At 36.3% G+C, this 21,584-nt stretch overlaps 2 protein-coding genes across 6 annotated transcripts in view; one reads left to right on the forward strand and one right to left on the reverse strand.

Annotated features, from left to right (window-relative positions):
- gstcd (glutathione S-transferase, C-terminal domain containing) overlaps positions 1–21,584 on the reverse strand; it is an 82,736-nt gene that overhangs the window by 46,171 nt on the left and 14,981 nt on the right. For 2 of the 5 annotated variants that reach the window (XM_039688766.2, XM_089132062.1), the window contains exons 1-4: positions 7,524–7,611; positions 6,728–7,172; positions 4,367–4,807; positions 166–423 (exon numbers count right to left, since the gene is read on the reverse strand). In XM_039688766.2, the coding sequence (XP_039544700.2) occupies positions 166–423; positions 4,367–4,807; positions 6,728–7,144 (1,116 nt within the window). In that variant the 5' untranslated portion in view covers positions 7,145–7,172; positions 7,524–7,611. Of the gene's footprint in view, positions 1–165; positions 424–4,366; positions 4,808–6,727; positions 7,173–7,437; positions 7,612–21,584 lie in introns of those variants that run through there. The other 3 variants (XM_039688775.2, XM_089132061.1, XM_039688783.2) reach the window with 3 other exon arrangements.
- Positions 9,016–21,203, forward strand: sgms2a (sphingomyelin synthase 2a). The gene is made up of 6 exons (XM_039688814.2): positions 9,016–9,088; positions 12,742–13,313; positions 14,927–15,044; positions 15,289–15,442; positions 15,594–15,760; positions 20,355–21,203. The coding sequence occupies exons 2-6, from the start codon at positions 12,877–12,879 to the stop codon at positions 20,538–20,540; spliced, it is 1,062 nt and encodes a 353-aa protein (XP_039544748.1). The 5' UTR covers positions 9,016–9,088; positions 12,742–12,876; the 3' UTR covers positions 20,541–21,203.

Raw genomic sequence — 21,584 nt, forward strand, 5'->3', positions numbered from 1 at the left:
GTTCGCCTCTGACAGGTTTAGTGAAGTGGCAAAGAGAAGCGCTTCTGTGCGTGGCATGTGTAATCTCCTTCTGTGCGAAGGAAGAGTTAGGGAAAGAGAAATGAGGAGAATAAAATAAAAGAGCAAGAGTGCGGGAGAAAAAGAGAGCGAGTGAAATTCAATTACTTGCAGCTTGGTGAGAGTTGGCCTCGGGCCCCCGATGAATGGCTCTTGCTTAAGTTTGGGGCCGTCCTGCTGTGCTCCACTGGATCGTGGGGCCTCTGGCTGAGGAGGGCAAGGGTCGACCGTGCTGGGACTGAAGAGGGCCATCCCACAATCCTTTGCGGCCCTCAGTACGCCGGGGAGCTCCTGCACACGCTGGTACCATCTCAGCAGCAAGGGCAGACGGGACAGGGTAGAGGGGGTGTGCTTTTGGATGGAGATCTAGAATGGTGTAATCAAAGACGTGATGCTTATTATATTCAGAACCTCACATCTCATATGACTGTGTATAAAATTGATATATGAAAAAAGAACTGCATTAATAATAATAATAAAAAAAAAAATATATATATATAGACATACTGTATATAATAATATACATTATTTATTACAGTGAGATTAGTTACAATGAGATTTTTTGCTTTACAGTTAAGAGCATATGGAAGTAAAATATGCCTAATTATCATTACCATCATTTTTTTAATTGCTCTAAAAAAATTCAATATATAGATATCAAAATATTTGCACATGTACATGCACACATTATGTATAATTCACACACACACACACACACACATACATATTCACTTGCATATTGTTGCACTCCTGTTGTTGGTTTGTTTCTATTGTTCTCATTTGGGTGAAAGCGTCTGCTAAATGGTTACATGGAATTTAATATATATATATATATATATATATATATACAGCCCAATATATGAAGAGTTCAGATGCAAAAGCCTCTAAATGCCATTTGAAATTTTGTTCTAGAATGACCATTTTTATCAAGCTTGTATATTTAAGTTCAGTAATTTCACTTAAATGACAATTAATAAGTAATCCTCATTGGCATTTAAGTGAAACAACTGAACTTAAATATACAAGCTTGATAAAAATGATAATTTTAGAAGAAAATTTCAAATGGCACTTAGAGGCTTTTGCATCTGAACTCTTCATATATATATATATATATATATACAGTGCCCAGTGTATAAAAAAAGTCGTCATTTGGATTTAAATAGACAAATCTATATGATTGGATCATTATTGCAGTGATTATTATGTTTCAAGCATGTTATATATTCGGCAACAGTTCTTCTAACCCTAATTGATGGAGTGTGTAGTTTTTCATGCACCTCTTGATGGAAATAACATCAAAAACAAGAGAAAATCAAGAAAAAGATTTTTCATGCTCCCTCCCTACCATTCTTTCACAATTTGAGCCTGATGAATCTTGAACTTGACAAACAAAACTAAAGCCATTTATCAAAGTTTAAGAGTAAAAACTGAGGTCACATTTCAGAAAACAAATGTGCAATCGTTATGGCAAATAGGCGAGAAAGTGAAGCCTCTGTGTGTATGTTGCATATTAAAAAAATGCACACTGACAGTGAGATGCTGTGACTTAAGTAACCCATCAGAGTGCTGTGTCCACTGAACCGAGATCAACCCCGGCTATCATCGCGCCGCAGAGGAAAGACAGGGAGAAAGGGATGAGGAGGACAGAAGGAGGGAGACATGCTAGACGGCGTGTGAAACTAGGAGGCACCGATGCGCCGCTGACCACAGAGAGCCGAGAGCGAGAGAATGACAGGAGCAGAGGGAGAGAAGAATGAACAATGATCAGAGGAGGAAGAACAGAGCAAGAGAGAAAGAGAAAAAGATGACAAAAGTACACACTTCACCGCAGAGACACAGCATGGTCTGAAAGAGACAAAGTCTCTATGATATTCAGCTCTCAAGATATCACTGCACAGTTTGTTTTTTTGTGTGGAGGAATACATTAAGTTCTCATTCTTTTCCATAATACATGCATCACCAATTAAATAATGATTAATTACTAATAAAATAATGAAAAATAGTAAAATACATTTAAAATAAGCTGATTGGTGGAGAGAATCATGGGTAATCCAATTTTCCACCAGAAATTCCACTGTCAAACATGATTATTTAAAAAAAATACGTTAAACTCATGTGATGACTGACATCTTCAAGCAAATACCATTAACCTTGAAGCTGAGAGTAGGACTGTCTTTAAAGATTCAAAATCAAATCAAGAGAAATTTTTATGAGATTTTTACTTCCAGAACTGCACTCTATTCATTTCACTTTATCACCTCCAACCAAACCAAAGGAGTCTGAAAAGGATGGATTCTGATTGGTTGTCAATGTCACCAGCGATATATATATATATAAAAAAAAAATCACTCTGAAAGAGATTCCAACAATATAGTTCCTCTGTATTACTATAGTTGAAGCTGCCGGACTTTCTATTCGCACAGAACGATTCTAAAAAACATCACAGTTATAATTATTGTCCCTAGTAGAAACAGATCTTAAAGGGATACTCCACTTTTTTTGGAAAAAGGCTCATTTTACAACTCCCCCAGAGTTAAACAGTTGGGTTTTACCGTTTTCGAATCAATTTTTGGATCAATTTTTGGATATTTAGAAAAATATTAGTAAACAGACAGCTTCTTGTCTCATTGACTTCCATAGAAGGAAAAAATATATACTATGGAAGTCAATGAGACCAGAAACTGTCTGGTTACTGATATTCTTCTAAATATCCAAAAACCGGCTGAATGGATTCGGAAACGGTAAAACCTATTTCGGAGTGGTAAAATGAGCCTATTTCCAACAAAAAAAGTGGAGTATCCCTTTAAAGAGCACTTAATGCGGCATAAAACTTAACTGCAGTAATGTCATCTAGCACTTTATTTCAATAGTGTCCACACAGTTTATCTAACAGACCGTTAAAAATAAAGGTGGTGGTGGGGGGGTTGCGAAAGAACCACCGTTTTAGGTTCCCTAAAGAACATTTCAGTGAACAGTTCTTAAAAAAAAACCCAATCTTTTTCTTAGTTTAAAGAACATTTTAATAATCGAGAGAACTAACTTCCACTATAAAGAACCTTTTTTCGAATGGAAAGATTGCAAGGTTCTTTATGGAACCATCAACACCAATAAAGAAGCTTTATTTTTTAAAAGTGCATAGTTATAATTCATGTTGTGAAGAGACCTTTATAAACCAGATGCCACTGATGAGTAATAGTCAAGTGAATGCTGGCGTGTCAAAGTTCTGAGAGTGAGAGACCAGGGACATCACACTGCAATGAATCTAATTCAGAGTCCCAATTGAAATAGAAACTAGTGGCCTTATTTAAAGGTGCATTGCGCAAGTTTCTGAGTTTTTGCAGAACTACGCCCCCTCTGGCGACAAGTGAAACTACAACCAGAGGTGTGCACGCTCATGGACCACAAGCACGCTTGCACGAGCTGTTCATAAGCCGCACAAATCTTTTGTTAGTCATAATATCTTCAGAGGTAATAAAGTTATAAATCTGCAAGTCATTCTAAATATATGAAAGGAAAGGCATTTGAGTAAATGACAAACTTATGTGTGAGGGAAAACTTCGGTTAAACTGTTTTATGTGCTTACTGTATCCACTTATGATTGTATTATTATGGAAACACGTTCATGAACAATATAAGTTATTACTTTGTATACAGTAGGATTCCGTTTGAGCCCTAGAACAGACCGGAGATCTCTCCATTTGTTGAAAGCCTTGCCGATGTTGACTCTCGTCTTATTCGGACGCCTGGCACTAGACAAAAGTTTTTATTTTCTTTGTCTTATGTGGAGTTTGTGTTGGGGTTTGGACTGAACTACAAGCCGGTCTCTTTGAATCCTTCTTACTTTTGTGGAAAGTAGACTCAATTTTTGTCGTTCAAGTTGTCTTCGCTTATACGGAGAATGGCGGCGAATACACAAACCTGCCAGATATAGCGAGGTGAGCGTGAACGCGCATGACGTCACGCCCAGGCTCAAATTCCGTCCCGAATCCCTCTTATTTATTTTACTGTACAGGATTAAAGAGGCATTCGCAGTGATCAGAGAAGGGCTCATTCAGCCCATCATGTATGGGTTAGAAAAAGGGCTATTTTTAACACAAATTTTGCGCAATGCACCTTTAACGCGGGACTGAGAAAATCACCTTGAAGTAGGAAAAGTCAGAGTCACGGGAGACTTCTGTGTTTGATATAACTTGAAAGCACCTGTGAGCCTCAATGGTCTACTCTACTCCAGAAACAAATGAATGAATGACTCTGTCTGTGAGGAATAGTGATTTAAACGTAAAACGGTTTTTCGATTTGTTTGTTTTACCAGGTATTGATGGATGCAGGGGAGCAGGACGACGTCAGTGAGGGTGAAATACAGCCCTTCTGCAAACACATGCTCCAGCTCGGGAAGGTCTGTGCTCTTGACTTTCCTGATGTCAGAGCTCTCCCTGGTGGAGGGAGAAGGAACCGCGACCGCAGAGAGCTTCCCCAGAGCAGCACTGAGCTCAACTCCAGGGTGGGATTCATTCAGGCCATCTAGACTCTCTGTGCTGGGGCCTTTTAGTTGAGAATCACTCTTCTTCTGCTGCTGTAGCTTCTGTCTGCGAATCTTGTCGTCATTGTGGACCTTGACGGGTTCCCCTAACCTCTTCTCTAAGTTCAGGATCGCAGCAGGAAGTCTACACATCTGGTCTTCAGGATTTCGTAAGTGTTCCTCCACTGCAGAGGGAATGTCCAACTCACACAGTCTAGTCCACTGACTCACCTGAGGAGCAAATGACAGTTAGAAATCATTTAATAACTGATAAATGTGATGTACAACCCATGATTTATTTGGATGGTTCATCAGAGTTTCATGTAATTATGAAAACTGATTCTGAAATTGTGGCCAATAATGAAAATCTGATCATGTGACACTGAATACTGGAGTAATGATGCTGAAAATTCAGCTTTGCAATGATTTTATAATAATCATAGAAAACAGAGATTTTAATTTTTTTAATTTTTAATTTTTGTATTTTTGATCAAATAAATGCAACCCTGGATATCATAAAAGACTTCTTTCAAAAACATTAAGTATTCCAAACTTTTGACTAAAAGTATTGGTTTAATCATTTATATTAAATGCTGGGTTGTTTTAGACCAATTTGGGGTGAAATATCTACAAACCCAGCCATTGGGTTAAAAATTTAATTTAAAAATGCAACCCAATGGCTGAGTTTGTCCATATTTTACCCAAAATTGGGTTAAAACAACCCAGCATTTTTTTATCATCCCAAACATCTGATATGGCCCATGAAATACATTTGAAATTGTAATAGATTGAATGACACACAACAAAAGCTTCCTAAAAAATGAAAGTTGCTTTAAGGCATTTTAAAACCATAAATATCACTAGTATCTATCTGACAGACATGTCTGAAACGGGTGTCTTGAGACATCGCACCTATCCTGGTGACAGCCCAAGGCTCTAAAGACAGCAAAAAAAGAATCAGGGGAGCAACCCAAGCTTGTTTTTGCTTTGTTATGCCTTACAGCTTCTATCTGAAAAGCATTGAGCTCAAATATCAACATCTGAATGTGTGATTCTGTGATGTTGACCTCCAAAATTTAAGTGATCGTGCCTGTCAAAACATGTCAACATGCTTGTCACCCCACAGCTACAGTAGTTCACACTTATAAGGCCTAAAATCAACACTCACCAAGCACCAAATGCGAGTAAAAATCTGGTTTGCCGAGTACATAAAATGGTGCCATTCCCGGTAACATTTTTATGAATTCTAAAAAACATGAACAACGCTCGGGACAGTTGACACTGCATCGTCACAAAAGTTTAAGCCTTGACAATTTAAATATTCAAGCATCTCGAGGAAGATGGAGACATTTTTTTACACATACTCATGGCAAAAAATAGTGAGAATTCTAGTAAATATAGTTGAGAAAGCAAACAAAGTGTACAGTGGTTAAAGTGGGATTTGGCAGGTGGGAACACTCAAATTTTGTGTAGATGCAATCGGGACCAGCGAGATTTGTTGAGATTAATGAATCTATCCATTTATTAATTTATTTGAGGACCGTTCTGGCACACTTTAACCCAGTATCTGTATACTATAATCCTGATGTGTTTTTAATGTTCATCAAACAACAAAGGACAAAAAAATAAATAAAAAAAAATATCACTCACTGCCTTTGACTGAAAACATTTTTTAACTTTAAAAAGGATTAATTAATAAGGATGTTTAATTTATACAGTGAAGACTACGCAGTATTATTTTACTTACTGTTAGACCTACATGAAAAGCCTGAAAAGCAGATTATTTAATTTGTGTCTTTGTTATATTGTATTTATTTGTGCATTTGATTGCAATTAGATTTTTTTTCTTATTTTATTGCTGACTGTTTACTTTTCTTTCAAAAATATATATTTTATTTTACCGGTCCGGTATAGTAGTGAGCTAGTAGTTTTAGCTGTGGTATCGAAACTGGAATAGAGAATTTTCACTAAATTTTTGGTGTAATCACTGTCTGTATTTGCAAAGATAGAACATATGTATGGCCGGTACATTTTCACAAGTCACCGGCCATTGACAGGTGTGGCAAAAAGTTACTTTTAAGCCCTGTTGTGACTATGCAATGGGATTTTAAGCACTTGTCCTCTTGGTTGTTTTGAAAATCGTATTCTCACCTCAGCACAAGCCTTGAGACAGGTGTTCTTGAAGCCCAAGAGGGACGCCACATCCCTACGGCTTGGCATTAGCTGGCATGTACTCTGAATTATGTGTCTCAGTACGACAGCTAAGCCAGCCCTGCAAAAGCAAACATCAGGCTCCAGCGCAGCGGGGAGACGACACATCTTAACCAGCCGTGGCAGCTCGTCCCTCTTCACCCCAGACACAGTGAGACCCCCGGGCACCAGCCCTGACAGGGACGGCAGGATGTCTGCTTGATCTGTGACCAGGTAGGTGTGGAAAGAAGAGCACTCTGTGTAGGAGAGGAGGAAGAGGACGATAGAGGAGTGCAGGGGGAGAGACACGACTCCGTTCACACTGGACACTTCCAGATAGAGGCTCTCTCTGTCTGTTTGTGCCTCAGTTTGCTTCATTCTGACTGTCTAGTGGAAGGCTTGAAGTCTGCAATAGAAATAAATGGATGGACTCATTAAAAATGTTTCAAATGAATGTTTTAGCAGCATAAAGCCAGTGAAAAATTTAAATATGAGAGTGAATGTCTGGAACACAGTTACAAGATGCACAGTTATAAATAACGTGTTCTATAACTAAAAATAAATAACTAAAAACCTCCTATGCCGCATGCATTGTATAGTTTGTGCAATAAATGTTTAAGTTTAGCACATCAATAAATGTCACTTGTCACTATGTGAGATTGCTATCTGACCGTTTACCGTGGCGTCACGACATTACAAAGTACAATCAGGTAAAAAAAAAAAAAATGAAGGAAGATTGTGAAGTGAACCTACTCACAGTACTGTTTGAAATGAGCAAAACAACCACTAGGAAACACATGTGCAACTGTTTGTGTTACATTAAAAATAGTCCGACTATAAACCGACAATCGCGCTTGAGTTCCATCGATACTTTGGTGGGCGAATAAAAATGTTATCAAAATAACATTGCTTGTTTTATGATTTTTATAATCAAAGAAAATGAACAAGTAATACTTAAAACAACGTTGCAATCGTTTGTTGCAATCACATATAATGAGTTTTTATCGCGTGACAGTGAGTGAATGCCACTTTTTTTGAGGCGTAATTCCAGTAGCAGTTATGTTTAAATAGGGGAAAGATGCAAAGCATCAATTATGTGATGTTTATTTTGTAGTGACTTTATAAAGTAAAGTCAAAGGTATGCTGAACAAAACTGTTTTCAATTCAAAACTACTGTATGAGAAGTGTTTTTATTTTATTTTTAATTATGGTTTTAAAGTCTCGTAAATAATAATAATAATAAATTATGTCATTTAGCGATCTTGTTCACAATTTTTGTCCAAACTTGTTTTGAATGATATAAAAATAAATACTGTTTTAAATGCAGCGCACAGCATCATACCGTTGTCGTTGCTATGGTTACATCCTCACGCCAGCGATAACATTTTGAAAAACGTCGTATATTCTTGTAATCAATCAATCTAGCTTTTGTTTTCACTGATGCACTTTCAGCATTTTCACATAGATTTATTTGATTAAAATCAATCTCGTTTTAAATAAAGAAAAAAGTGAAGGGCGCCGAGTGCGAGAGAACACTGCAGAGGAAGAGTTGCCCACTAAACATGAAAAAAGGTAACGTTATGTTTCTTCTTTAGTAGTTACGTGTAATGAGTTATAAACCTGATAGTTTATGATATCTAATTTGTTGCTGACATTCGGTTTTGGATTAAAAGAGAAAGGACAGCTGGAATTATGGTTTATTTGCGACCCTTAAAGGGATAGTTCACACAAAAATATAAATAAAAAATGTCTTAATTTACGTTACTCGCCCTCAAGTTGTTCAAAACGTGTATGAGTTTCTTTCTTCTGCTGAACACAAAAGAAGATATTTCTGAAAATTTCCCCATTGACTTCAATAGTATTTTCCATACTGTGGAAGTCAATGCGTCTCACAGCTGTTTGGTTAGCTACTGACATCCCAAAAGACATTCAGGTTTAGGTTTGGAATAACTTTGAGAGTGAGTAAAGTAAACAATCTCAGAATTTGTAACGTTTGGGTAAACTATATTTTTCTGTAATTAATCCTGTCTGTAAATTTCTGAATTTCTGTAGGCCTAATCCTCTTGTTTCTATATCTTTTTGATTATATTCAGAGATTATTTGGAACTTTTATCCAGTTGCTTAATGTTCAGTTTACAGTCCAATTCAACGAACACAATCTAAATTTGGAAACCTGCTGAACATTACAAATATGCACTCTTTGTAGGACGTAACAACTCATTACATTGCAACCGTCCTCTCTCCCATCCAGCTATCAATTCACATGGGAGAGGCACAGTGGTTTAAGCCCAGCCAAGGAGGCATCCCATAAACCTTCAAAGGGTGTGTAAATAGTTTATAATTTACATCTGAACATAATTGCATGGTTACACACACGTTGGTTTCACTAAGACATCTCACAGAGGTGATGATGTCTGTTAAACCAACCCTAGTATACATATTTCAAATAGTGAGAACTAGTGCTGTCAAATCGATTAATCGCAATTAATCACATCTAACATAAACGTTTGTAAATATAGCTCGAAATTATCCAAACCCCATTGCAAATCATGGGCTCGTTTTCCGCTTTTTACACAGCCAAACCTGCACACACCTTCCTCTGCTTTCAAAACCGACAATTAGTTTCAACATTTCTACATCAAGATAATGTTTTTATTCAAGTCAAAATATCACTGAATATATTAGAAAACATCAACTAAAGATATTGTTAAGGGTCAGAACAGGCACACTGAAAAACATTTGATGTACAAACAACTTTTAGTCAGAAACTACTTGTAAATGTCAGCCATAATTACAAATAGACAGCAAGTTACTCTGAATTAAACATGACATTTTGAAGTTGGATTAAAACATGGTTTTCTTGTAAAACACGCTCAAATTATCATATTTTTTTGCAGTGTAGAAATAACCCATAAGGTAGCAACTGCAACTTTAACAATGTCACAATGTTACAATTGAAATGGTAATATCTAAAGCTTGGTTTTCAATCCACATCCAAAACATGTTCCAGGAAGTGTATGTTAGTGTACTATATGCATTTACATTATTCATGAAACAGATGCCTTTATGCAAACGACACAGCAAGTGTCGAATCCTTCATCATAATCCGCTCAAATTCAGTAAAGTACGCAAGTTTGAAAACACAAGTGCATGAGTGTGCCTGAAAGGGATCATATAATCAACTCAGAGTCAGCACACGAGAAGAAAAGCCTTTCTCTCTCATCTTTTTAAGTGTGAGGCGGGGTCTCTTCAGCTTTTTCCATCCTTCCCTTTGATGCTGAATTGAAGCTCCGCGCGAGCTGGGAGGGGAGGGGGGGCGGGGAGCTCAACAGGCCTCGGAAACATATCATTACCAATTTGTTTGCGACCGGGCAGTGCTGCTCCCTGGGAGTAAAATACAGCCTTGGTCTGGAGGCAGGAGGCAAGGCTGGAAATAGCACACGGAGCCAAGACGTGCATTTACTGTCTCTGGGAGCATGTGGAAGAGATTTTCCCCTGCCAGGTCTCCACCACAAGCATCACTATTAGAGCGCAGGGTGGAGACTGGGAAAACATGCCCCTCTGAACATGTAAGTTTGAGAGAGATTGTCAGAGGAGGAGTGTAGAGCTGCGGGAAACGACAGGCAAGTGATTCTGAATGAGAGAAATATAGCTATAGGATAAACTCTTAGTATTGTTTTTGATTTTGCATTCGCATAATGTAGTTGTACAAGAGTTGTTAGATATGATGATGGGTGTACAGTGGATAAATGTTGCAGGTTTGTAATAAGAACTCATTTCCAATGCAATTACAATACAGCCTAAATTGATTTGGAGGAAATCGATGCCTTCGTGTTGAGTGATTCTCACTATCCATCATTCTTCCTGAAGCTCGGTTTGTTGTTTATAAATATTGAATGTCGTCGTAATGATGGTTTTTGAGATGCACTTTGGGGTGTGATGGAGCAGAGATGTTCTCGGACCTGACAGCTTTCGGATAAATAGAAAAGGCCATTTCTGAAATGCTGTTGTTTCTGGGTTGAGAAGTCACAGCTGGACTCGAACATGAACACAGCTACTTTTAGTTCATGTGGCTTTTCTCTAGACAGCATTTTGCAGTTGTTTCTGATGTTTCGGGTTTTGAATGATATGCTTTGCTTTTTTGATTACAATGCACGCATTGTAATGCGGGGGTCCAATGTTTCATACAGAATAGATGAAAGATTTTAACATTGAGCTCATTTTTTGTACATTTGGAGTGCTGTCAGTACAGACAAAAATCGGTGTTGCCTACATTGTGTTATCCTCTTTTTAAAATTCGCACCCTGTTGACTTCAATGGGGCATGTTCTAAACCTGCTTTTAGCCTCATAACATCCTTGATTTGTCATTACGTGTGCACAGCCATGTGAGTGGTGTTATTAAGAGTGACCTCGGTCAACCTGACTGCAGTAGATGTGAAAGATATTAATAAAAATGATGTTAATTCAGCCAGCTCACAATGAGCCAAGGATCGCGCGCGCGAACTCGACAATCGATTACTGTCGACTTCGACCGAAAACAAGACACAATACAGGTATGTGAGCTGGCTGAATTAACATCATTTTTATTAATATCTTTCACTTCTACTGCAGTCAAATTGACTGTGGTGTAACGTTACCGTGCACTTTTAAAGACAAATCAAGGATGTTAAGCAGGTTTAGAACTTGCCCCATTGAAGTCAACTGGGTGCGAATTTTGAAAAGAGGATATCACGGTGTAGGCAACACTGATTTTTGTTGTTTTAGTCTGACAGCACTCCAAATGTACAAAAAAAAAAATGAGCGCAATGTTAAAATTGACCGGAGTTCTCCTTTAACTTTGTGCCTGTACGAAATTGAGAAAGAAAATAGCTAAACAGCTAATTAATCATATAATAAAACTTATTATTTAGTCAGTTTTAGTGATTTTTAGTGTGTGCATGTGCATTCAATTTATGTATTCATCAAAAATACATAAAAAGAGTAGTGACATGAAATATAGAGTGCCGAAGTGATAACATCACTTTGTAGGACAACTCAGAAGCTAGCGGCGCATGGGTTCCCTCGATCGAAAAGCCATGCATTTTCCCCATAGACCTTTGGAAAATCGCAAAAAAAAATATAAGATCTGTATTTAACAAAGAGTTGTGAACCTTACACGTTTTGTCTATCAAGATAATCTTTACAAATTAATAATAAAAAAAAAGTATACATTTTGAAGCCTAGCCTATATAAAGTTTTAAAAAACACAAGCAAACACAATAAAGTTTAAAAAAACCACGAGCTGGTTATAACTAGTGTGTTTTATGTCATAGATCAAAACGTGAAAATATTTAGAGGCTTTGTTCACCACAGACGTTATTTCAGGCGATTTAACAAAAACCCATTCAAAAATCCCATAGACTTTAGAGCGAGGGAACCGGACGTGCTAAAATGCTAACTCACTTCCGCGTTTTGGCCTACGTGACGTCGTAACTTCTCCACTCTATTATTACAACTTAATGTAATTTATTCCTGTGATGTAAAGCTATTCAGCATCATTACTCCAGTCTTCAGTGTCATATGATCCTTCAGAAATATATGAAGTATGAAGATTTGCTAAAATTCTGATTATTATCAATGTTGAAAACAGTTTTGCTGCTTAATATTCATGTGGAAACTGATTTTCCTTTTCGATGAATAGAAAGTGCAAAAGAACAGCATTTATTTGATTCAGAAGAAATCTTGTGTAACATTATAAATTAATTTATCATCACTTTCAATCAATTTATGTTCTTTTTTTTACACTCTTTTGTTTTATTCCAAGAAATCATGTCAATTAAGGACAGTAATTTAGCTTTTAAGCCTGTAATATTCATGGTCAGAAATAGCCTCTATTGATTATTAACGTACGTGTTATATGATGCAAAACTTTGAATGTTTCATAAATGTCTACTTCTTGTCCATTTAATGTACTTCTGTTTTCTTTTTTCAAAAGACTGTTCCTGCCACATCATTTGAGAGCTGAAAACAGAGGCCTTTCATTATCAGCACAGAGGAGAGGAACCTTCTGTGCCATACAGGAGGGCGTCTTGGCAGGAAGTCAGTTGTTAGTGGGTAGTTGTGGGCACTCATGGCATCAGAAGACCACCAAGAAATTAAGGACCCCGCAGACGCTTCCAGAACAGATGGAGCTCCATCCCCTGGCACATCTTGCCCCGTGCACAGCCACAATGCTGAAGAGGCGAAGCGGAACGGCTTGAGGAAAGGACTGGTCAGACACCGAGACTATGTCAAAATTTCTGTGCCTGAAGGAAAGGTCAACCGATTGCCGTCAGAATGGTGGAAGACGTTCATCGCTTTGTTTTATGCCATTTTGAACCTGGTTTTGACCACGGTTATGATCACTGTGGTTCATGAGAGAGTACCACCCAAGGAGAACAGCCCACCCCTGCCGGATAAGTTCTTTGACTATATAGACCGCGTGCAGTGGGCGTTTACTGTGACCGAGGTCAATGGAATGGTTCTGGTGTCTGTATGGTCCATTCAGTTGCTCTTTCACAGATACAAGTAAGAGGCATCACTCAACATTATACTGATGAAGACATTGTAGTCTATTGATCTGCTCTATTAGATTACTCTGGCTTGTAATGGTTTGTTAGGGTTATGTTTAAGATGATGAAGAGCAGGGAGAATTAAATGTGAAACTTGAGGGCAGTTATTATGTAAATTAATATTGCATTGAGAAAATCAATTTCATAGATATCATAACCTAGCACTTTACACACACAAAAAAAGAGTATAAAATAGGACTTGTAGACTGTTGGGTTAGGGTTCAGGTTAGTAGAATAAGTTGACTTGTAGTTGCAAATTTACATATAGTCCGTAGAATTTAAAACGGCACTCATAATTTATATACTACATGTATAATGACAAATAAAGTCCGAGTTCAAGTAGAATGTCTGTTGGTGAGCATCAAAATAAAGTGTTAGCAGATATTAAACTAACAGTCTACCAATACTCTATAGTTGACATGAAGTTGCAAAGTTACTTATAGATAGTATAATATCTTAAGTGGACCATCAAAATAAAGTGTTATCTTTAGTTATATTATTAAATGTTTTTGTTAAGGTTAAGGTCCTTTTACTACTTTTTTAAGAGTGCACTGTAAAAATGAATGCTTTATCTAATCAATATAATTGTGGCAACAGATTACAAGCAATATTATTAATTAAATTTAACAAATTAGAATTGAGTAATAATTAATCAAATTATTCCTGAAAAGTTAACCATTTAAAATGAGTAAACTTTACACCAAAAAATGTAACAAAAATATCTCACTAACAGACAGACGTTAAAGATTAATTGAGAACTCTTTATTTTATATTGCCAACATTGAAGACACGTGATGTTTACAAGCAGAATCACGGAAGGAGAAAACCGTCATTTTAAAACAAACCTAAAACAAACACTGATCACCATAATGGTGACTTCAATTTACGTTTTTTTTTTTTTTTTGGTTGTAAGTTTTACTCATTTTAAATGGTTAACTTTTAAGGAATTCATTTGATTAATTATTACTCAATTCTAATTTGTTAAGTTTAATTCATAATATTTCTTGTAATCTGTTGGCACATTTTTTTTGTTTCGATAAAGCATATTCATTTTTACAGTTTACAGTCTACTAATACTTTAATGAATCCTAGTTAACTTGTAGTTGCAAAGTTACTTTTAGTAAGGGGAATGTCTAAAGCTGTGCTCGAATGTCGAAATAATGTGTAACAGAACTAAATAATATTTTTGTTCTATATACTTTACATGAGGTTTGCCATTTTTTAATGGAAGTGTGTGTTTGTGTGTAATTCTGTTAACACTTTAACATCTTAAATATCCTAAAAAATGTTTTTTTATTATCTTGATTTGAATTAATCGTAATAATATTTTTAAAAATGGAATTTTCCAAATGAAAAATGGACGCATTTACTTTTTAACCCCCATCCAGCCAAAAAAGGGTCCAACTGATGTAAATAATTGGGTTACAATTTTATGGATGGTTCCAATTTTTAATTGGGGGAAAGTCATGCAGTAGTATATATATATATATATATATATATATATATATACGTACTAAGTAAAAAAAAAATCATCTATTCAATAATGACTTATTTTTTTCTGTTCCATAGGGCAATTGTAGGAAGACGATATTTCTTCCTTCTGGGCACATTGTACATGTATAGATGCATAACCATGTACGTCACCACTCTACCCGTGCCTGGCATGCACATGGTCTGCGCCCCAAAGGTAAACGCCGATTTAAAGCGGTATCTCAGCTGTTCCTCACTCTCTCGATCCCCTCAGGATCTTATACCTGGATATTATTAGAGAAGAAAACTAAAAGGCATTTGGCTTCTTTAATCTGTAATATCCTCTGTCTTCCTTGAGACAAATACAAAGAGTTCAGACTATCAGTTTTTGGAATGACTTTTCCTTTCATGATTCATCTTTAAACATTCAGTATCTTCACTCATAATTTCCTTTCATTCAGCTCTACGGAGATTCGCAAGCGAAGCTGCAGCGTGTTCTGCAGTTGCTCTCTGGTGGTGGATTATCAATCACTGGTTCCCATCTGCTGTGTGGAGACTTCCTGTACAGCGGACACACTGTCATCCTCACGCTCACGTACCTCTTCCTCAAGGAGTGTATGTCACAAATACAATGGCTGTTTGCTAATTACAGACCTAGATTCTGTTTTTAGCCACTCAGAGGCACTTTCTGGCCATTCAGCATGTTCATCATTCGCAAAGCTACCCATTATGATTCATCGTTGATTCTTTCTCTTTTTTTTTTCAGATTCTCCTCGTTCTTTCTGGTGGTACCATCTCATGTGTTGGTTAACGGCCGCTGTGGGAGTTGTGTGTATCCTGGTGGCTCATGAACACTACAGCGTAGACGTGGTGGTGGCATATTTCATCACCACACGACTGTTCTACTGGTATCACACTATGGCTAATCTGCAGGTACATATATCAGTAATATGAAATAATAGGAATACTTGAATTGGACTTTTATTATAAGGATTTTGATTTGTCTTCCTGTTGTGTGTCACATGATATCAAAGGTATTAAAGGGGTGGTATTAAAGGTATTAAACTCAATTCTCTGTTTGACTGGGATCCAGGTTAGGGAAGTTAAGATCGGAGATATGATCGAACTTTCGACTTCCTGTCAAGAGTCTGGCAGCAGCATTTTGTACTAGTTGAAGGCGCCCGATGGATAATTAGTTAGTTCCAATATAAAGTGAATTACAATAGACGATTCGTGAGGTCGATTCGTTTTACTGTTTCAAAAATTTTTGGATAGAGAAAGGATTTTTGCAAGACGCCGTAGATGAAAAAAAAAACAGGTTTTAACAACAGAGTTAATTTGTTGATCAAACTTAAAGGGTTAGTTCACCCAAAAATGAAAATTAAGTCATTAATTACTCACCCCCATGCTGTACCAACCCCGTAAGACCTTCGTTCGTCTTCGGAACACAAATGAAGATATTTTTGATTAAATTTGAGAGCTGTATAACTACCACATTGACTCCTAAGGGACTGCCTCTTGACGGCCCAGAAAGTCAATGAAGAAAATGTTTAAATATCCCAAGTGACTACCGTGGCTCAACTATATGTTTATCAAGCGACGCGAATACTTTTTGTGCGAAAAAACAAACAAAAATAACGAGTTTATTCGACTATTTCTTTTCTTTCTTGTAGGCCAGAACGAGACTTCCTTATAGATTTCCAAGACGCATGCGCGAGAATTGCGATCTGAAGTAGTGTAAGCTGGTGTAAGCAGATCGCAAATCTCGCGCATGCGTCGTGGAAATCTAAGGAAGTCACGTTCTGGCCTACAAGGAAGAAAAGAAATAGTCGAATAAACTCGTTATTTTTGTTTGTTTTTTCGCACAAAAAGTATTCGCGTCGCTTGATAAACATATAGTTGAGCCACGGTAGTCACTTGGGATATTTAAACATTTTCTTCATTGACTTTCTGGGCCGTCAAGAGGCAGTCCCTTAGGAGCCAATGTGGTAGTTATACAGCTCTCAAATTTAATCAAAAATATCTTCATTTGTGTTCCGAAGACGAACGAAGGTCTTACGGGGTTGGTACAGCATGGGGGTGAGTAATTAATGACTTAATTTTCATTTTTGGGTGAACTAACCCTTTAAGGCCTGAGTCAAATATAAAACCTAGATTTTTTGCAGATGATGTAACACGAGGGTTTAACTCATCAAGATCTAGAATACTGAAGTCATATCGATCACAAGGAAGTTCAAACAGCATTACTTCAGTTTTGTTCTCATTTAGAGCCAGAAAATGTTGTGCCAGCCATAGCCTTCCTGAAAGCATGCAAGTAGAACTTCTAGAGAGCTCGAGTTGTTTCGTTTAAATGGGAAATACAACTAAGTATCATGAGCGTATAAATGAAATGATACTCCATGTTTAGAAAAAAATAGAATCCATTAGTAACATATATAAGGAAAATAATGTTGGGGCTAAAATGGATCCCTGTAGTACACCGCAGGAAAGATGTGCTGCAGAGGAAGTGCAATTTCCAATACAAACAGAGATAGTTCTATTTGTTAAAAAAGAATGAAACCAATTTAAAACGGTGTCCTGAATGCCTAAGTTCGTCAGTCGAGATATGAGAATTGAATGGTCTACCATGTCGAAAGCAGAGCTAAGATCTAAAAGGACCAGGGCAACAGCACACCCCATTATCTATAGCCTGCATAATGTCATTAGTGACTTTCAATAAAGCAGATTCGGTGCTGTGTAGTTTCCTAAATCCTGACTGGAAGGTATCATATAATGAATTTGTACTCAGAAAGGAGTGTAGTTGATTAAGAACGACCTTTTCCATGATTTTCGCAATAAACGGAAGATTAGATATTGGTCTGAAATTACTTAAATCTGATGCATCAAGATTCGATTCGATTTCTGTGATGCGAACTTGAATTTTTTAGCATCATTACTCCAGTCTTCAGTGTCAGAGCAGCTGTTAGAACAGCATTTATTTGAAAGAAATATTTTGTATAACAATATGTCTACTGACACCTTTGATCAATTCAATGCATCCTCGCTGAATAAAAGTATTAAATTCTTTGAAAAAAAAAATGATACACCCCAAACTTTTGAATGGTAGTGTAGCTTGACTCAGAGCTGAAATGTAAGATAAGTCAACATTTTTATTTCATGGGGTCTAAATATGCTTTTGTTTAAATGAGTTTTCGTTTTTGATTCGTTTGAAATATTGTTGATTTCTTTGACCTTAGGTTTGACCTCCAGCCTCATATAGACAACTACAAACCCAAAGTAGACAACTGAAACCAAAGGATGCTGGCAGATCAATTAGTGATTTACTGTAGATTCTGGGGGTCATTAAATCAAAGGCACCAAAATGGCACTAAGCCTTTTACTGAAAGTGTTTACATGGCTCAGAGTTTACTGAGAATATCAAAATCCATTAGGCCGAGCATTTGAGAAATGACTCCCTGATGATGGTAAAGTGCAGCACATTCGATTTGAGCCGATCTCCATCTTTTACACAGGAAAAAAAAAATCCTTTTAAACTATCAAAACACATCACAAGTGTTCATTCAGTTATAAGCAAAGTAGCCCGTGTTATCAAAACTGTCATATCTCTGAAATTATATTTGTGGCGGTGGTTATAGCCGGAAGAATCATCAATGAATAAATGTAAATGCAGTGAGAGTTTTATGCAAATGTCATTTGTTGGATCCTGACTGGAGAGATCTCAAACACAATCATGTGTGTGTCCTGATGTTGATAGGGCTTCTGTCCTTTAATGATAACTTTGATTTTCATGGAATTGCTTTGGATCTAGAACATGTGAAAGCTTTTTTTCTGCCACAGAATATAAAAATAAAATATATCTTTTAGCAATTATGAGTCTTTATCTCACAGAGTTTATAACTCGCGCAGTTCTGACTCTTTCCTAGTAATTCTTGACGTTTTTCTCGGAGTTCTGATAACTCATAATTGTGACCTTTTCTCGCAGATCTTTATTTCTAGCAATTCTAAGTTTAAAACTCGCAATTTTGAATTTGAAATTCGCAATTCTGACTTTTTCCTCGCAAATCTGAGTTTAGAACTCGCAAATCTAACTTTATTTTCACAATTTTATTTATAATTCGCAATTCTGACTTTATTCTCACAATTCTGTTTATAATTCGCAATTCTGACTTTTTCATTGCAATTCTGAGTTTATAACTTACAAATCAATTTTTTTTTCTTTTCTTGAAATTCTGACTTTATTATCAAAATTCTGTTTATAATTTGCAATTCTGACATTTTCCTCAAAATTCCGAGTTTATAACTCGCAATTCTGGCTTTTTCCTCACAATTGTTATATAGTTTAGAATGCACAATTCTGAGTTTATAACTTGCAAATCTATTTTTTTTTCTTTTCTTGAAATTCTGTTTATAATTCACAATTTTTCCTCTTTTTGACTTTTTCCTCAAAATTCTGAGTTTATAACTCGCAATTCTGGCTTTTTCCTCACAATTCTGAGTTTATAACTCACAATTCTGACTTTTTCCTCAATTCTGAGTTTATAACATGCAAATCTGGCTTTTTCCTCAAAATTCTGAGCTTATAACACGCAAATCTGTCTTTTTCCTCACAATTCTGAGTTTATAACTCGCAATTCTGACTTTTTCCTCAATTCTGAGTTTATAACGTGCAAATCTGGCTTTTTCCTCACAATTCTGAGTTTATAACATGCAAATCCAACCCGATCTCACGGGAATTCGTACGAATTTCACGAGGTGGCAAATTCGTAACAATTCGTACGACCTCACTCGTACGAATTAGTACGATTTTGCTAAATCGTACATATTTTACGAATTAGCCAATTCGTATGAATTCGTACGAATGACCTACCCCTGACCCCGCCCCTAAACATAACCGTCACGTAGGTTTAGACAAATCGTACGAATTCGTACGAGTGAGGTCGAATGAATTAGTACAAATTAGCCACTTTTGAATCACTCGTACAAATTCGTACGAATTGGTCGTGAGATAGCATAGGCAAATCTGGCTTTTTCCGCACAATTCTGAGTTTATAACGTGCAAATCTGATTTTTTCCTCACAATTCTGAGTTTATAACGCACAATTCTGGCTTTTCCCTCACAATTCTGAGTTTATAACGCACAAATCTGGCCTTTTCCTCACAATTCTGAGCTTAACACGCAATTCTGGCTTTTTCCTCACAATCTAGCATTTTTAACTTGCAATGCTAACATTTTACTCACAATTCTTATTCGACACTTCGAGTTTATGAGATAAAAAGTTGCAATTACCTTCTTTTTTTGTGGTGGAAAAAAGCTTTCATAAAAAATTACATCACAATGCAACCAACCAACTTTATCCAAGCTGCATTTTTTTTTTCATGAAAATGAATTTTATTTTATCCTTGACATTGCCACTTTTGATTTTAGAAAACGATGAACATGAATAAAAATGTTCTTTCTGTTGTTTCTATTTGTATTCCCTTAGTATGACATTAATTATTATAAATAATGTTTTCCTGTTTTCACCAGACTTTAAAGTGTTCTCCGAACAACTACCTCACTCACACCTGGTGGAACCCCGTGTTTAACTTCTTCGAGAGGAACATCCAGACCCAAGTGCCCTGTTCTTTCTGCTGGCCGATCACATGGCCCCCTGCCTGCCTGAAGAACCCCTGTAAGAAATATTCCATGGTGCAGAGCAGCCGAGAGGAGTGATGTGATTCGTCACAACGCTTCGGCCACCACGTGGAAATGCTTTGTTTCTGGCTTGTGGCTATCTCAGTGTTTACACCATACCAAAGACCAAAGACTGTTCGGCTTCTGTTTATATTAATTACATCTCATTTAACAAAGAGCCAAATAGTTCATGAAGACCAAAAATTGTAAACCTCAATAATCATTGAAAAGTCATTGTTGACTTTTTTTTTCTTTTCTTTTTTTTTTTAACATTTATTTACATTCCTTCATTGTGGCCATTTAAATAAGCAATTTTGACAGTATTTTAAATGGCTTACTGGTTGTAAAATGGTGGATTTTTGGAAAATCTCTATCAAAACAAATCTATCAGTTTTTGCATGCTTCTTAGTTGTCATATTTTCCTCTTGTTTTTTCCACCTTGTATTTAATTGTTATTTAAAACATGTTTTTCATAATGTTGACAAACATGTTTGTCACTTTAAACTGGGTTTTATTAATTTTATACACTATTTTATATTAAAAATGCATGCATTCAGTTTTATTTTGGTTCATTTTATGCTTATATATTATAAAATATATTTTCTACGTTTTATGAAAATAAATGGTCTACATTAACACGTGGTGTACTTGTTGCATAAAATTTTCAAAGATCTTTCAAAATTGCATTGAGGAAGCAAATTGCGATGCTACTTGTAAATATAATTACATGTCTTTTACTTTTAATGTAAGTGTTACTGTTATTGTAGAGGCTCCAAAGAAAGAAATTTCTTAATATTTCTTATGTTAAATAACATTGTTTAGAAATCTGACTATATATATATATATATATACACATATGTGTGTATATATATACATATGTGTGTGTGTGTGTGTATATATATATATATATATATATATATATATATATATATATATATATATATATATATATTGACAAAAGAAGTGAAACCTCATGATAAGACAATCATCTCTTGTGAAACTTCTGTCTGCTTCCTCTATTGGGGATAGTGACCTTAGTTGAACCCGCCCATTCGTCTCGATTCACCAATCAGCTCTCAGCGT

This window comes from Pimephales promelas, chromosome 6, assembly GCF_988280905.1.
Source record: "Pimephales promelas chromosome 6, fPimPro1.hap1.1, whole genome shotgun sequence".
In the NCBI taxonomy this organism is placed as follows: domain Eukaryota; kingdom Metazoa; phylum Chordata; class Actinopteri; order Cypriniformes; family Leuciscidae; genus Pimephales; species Pimephales promelas.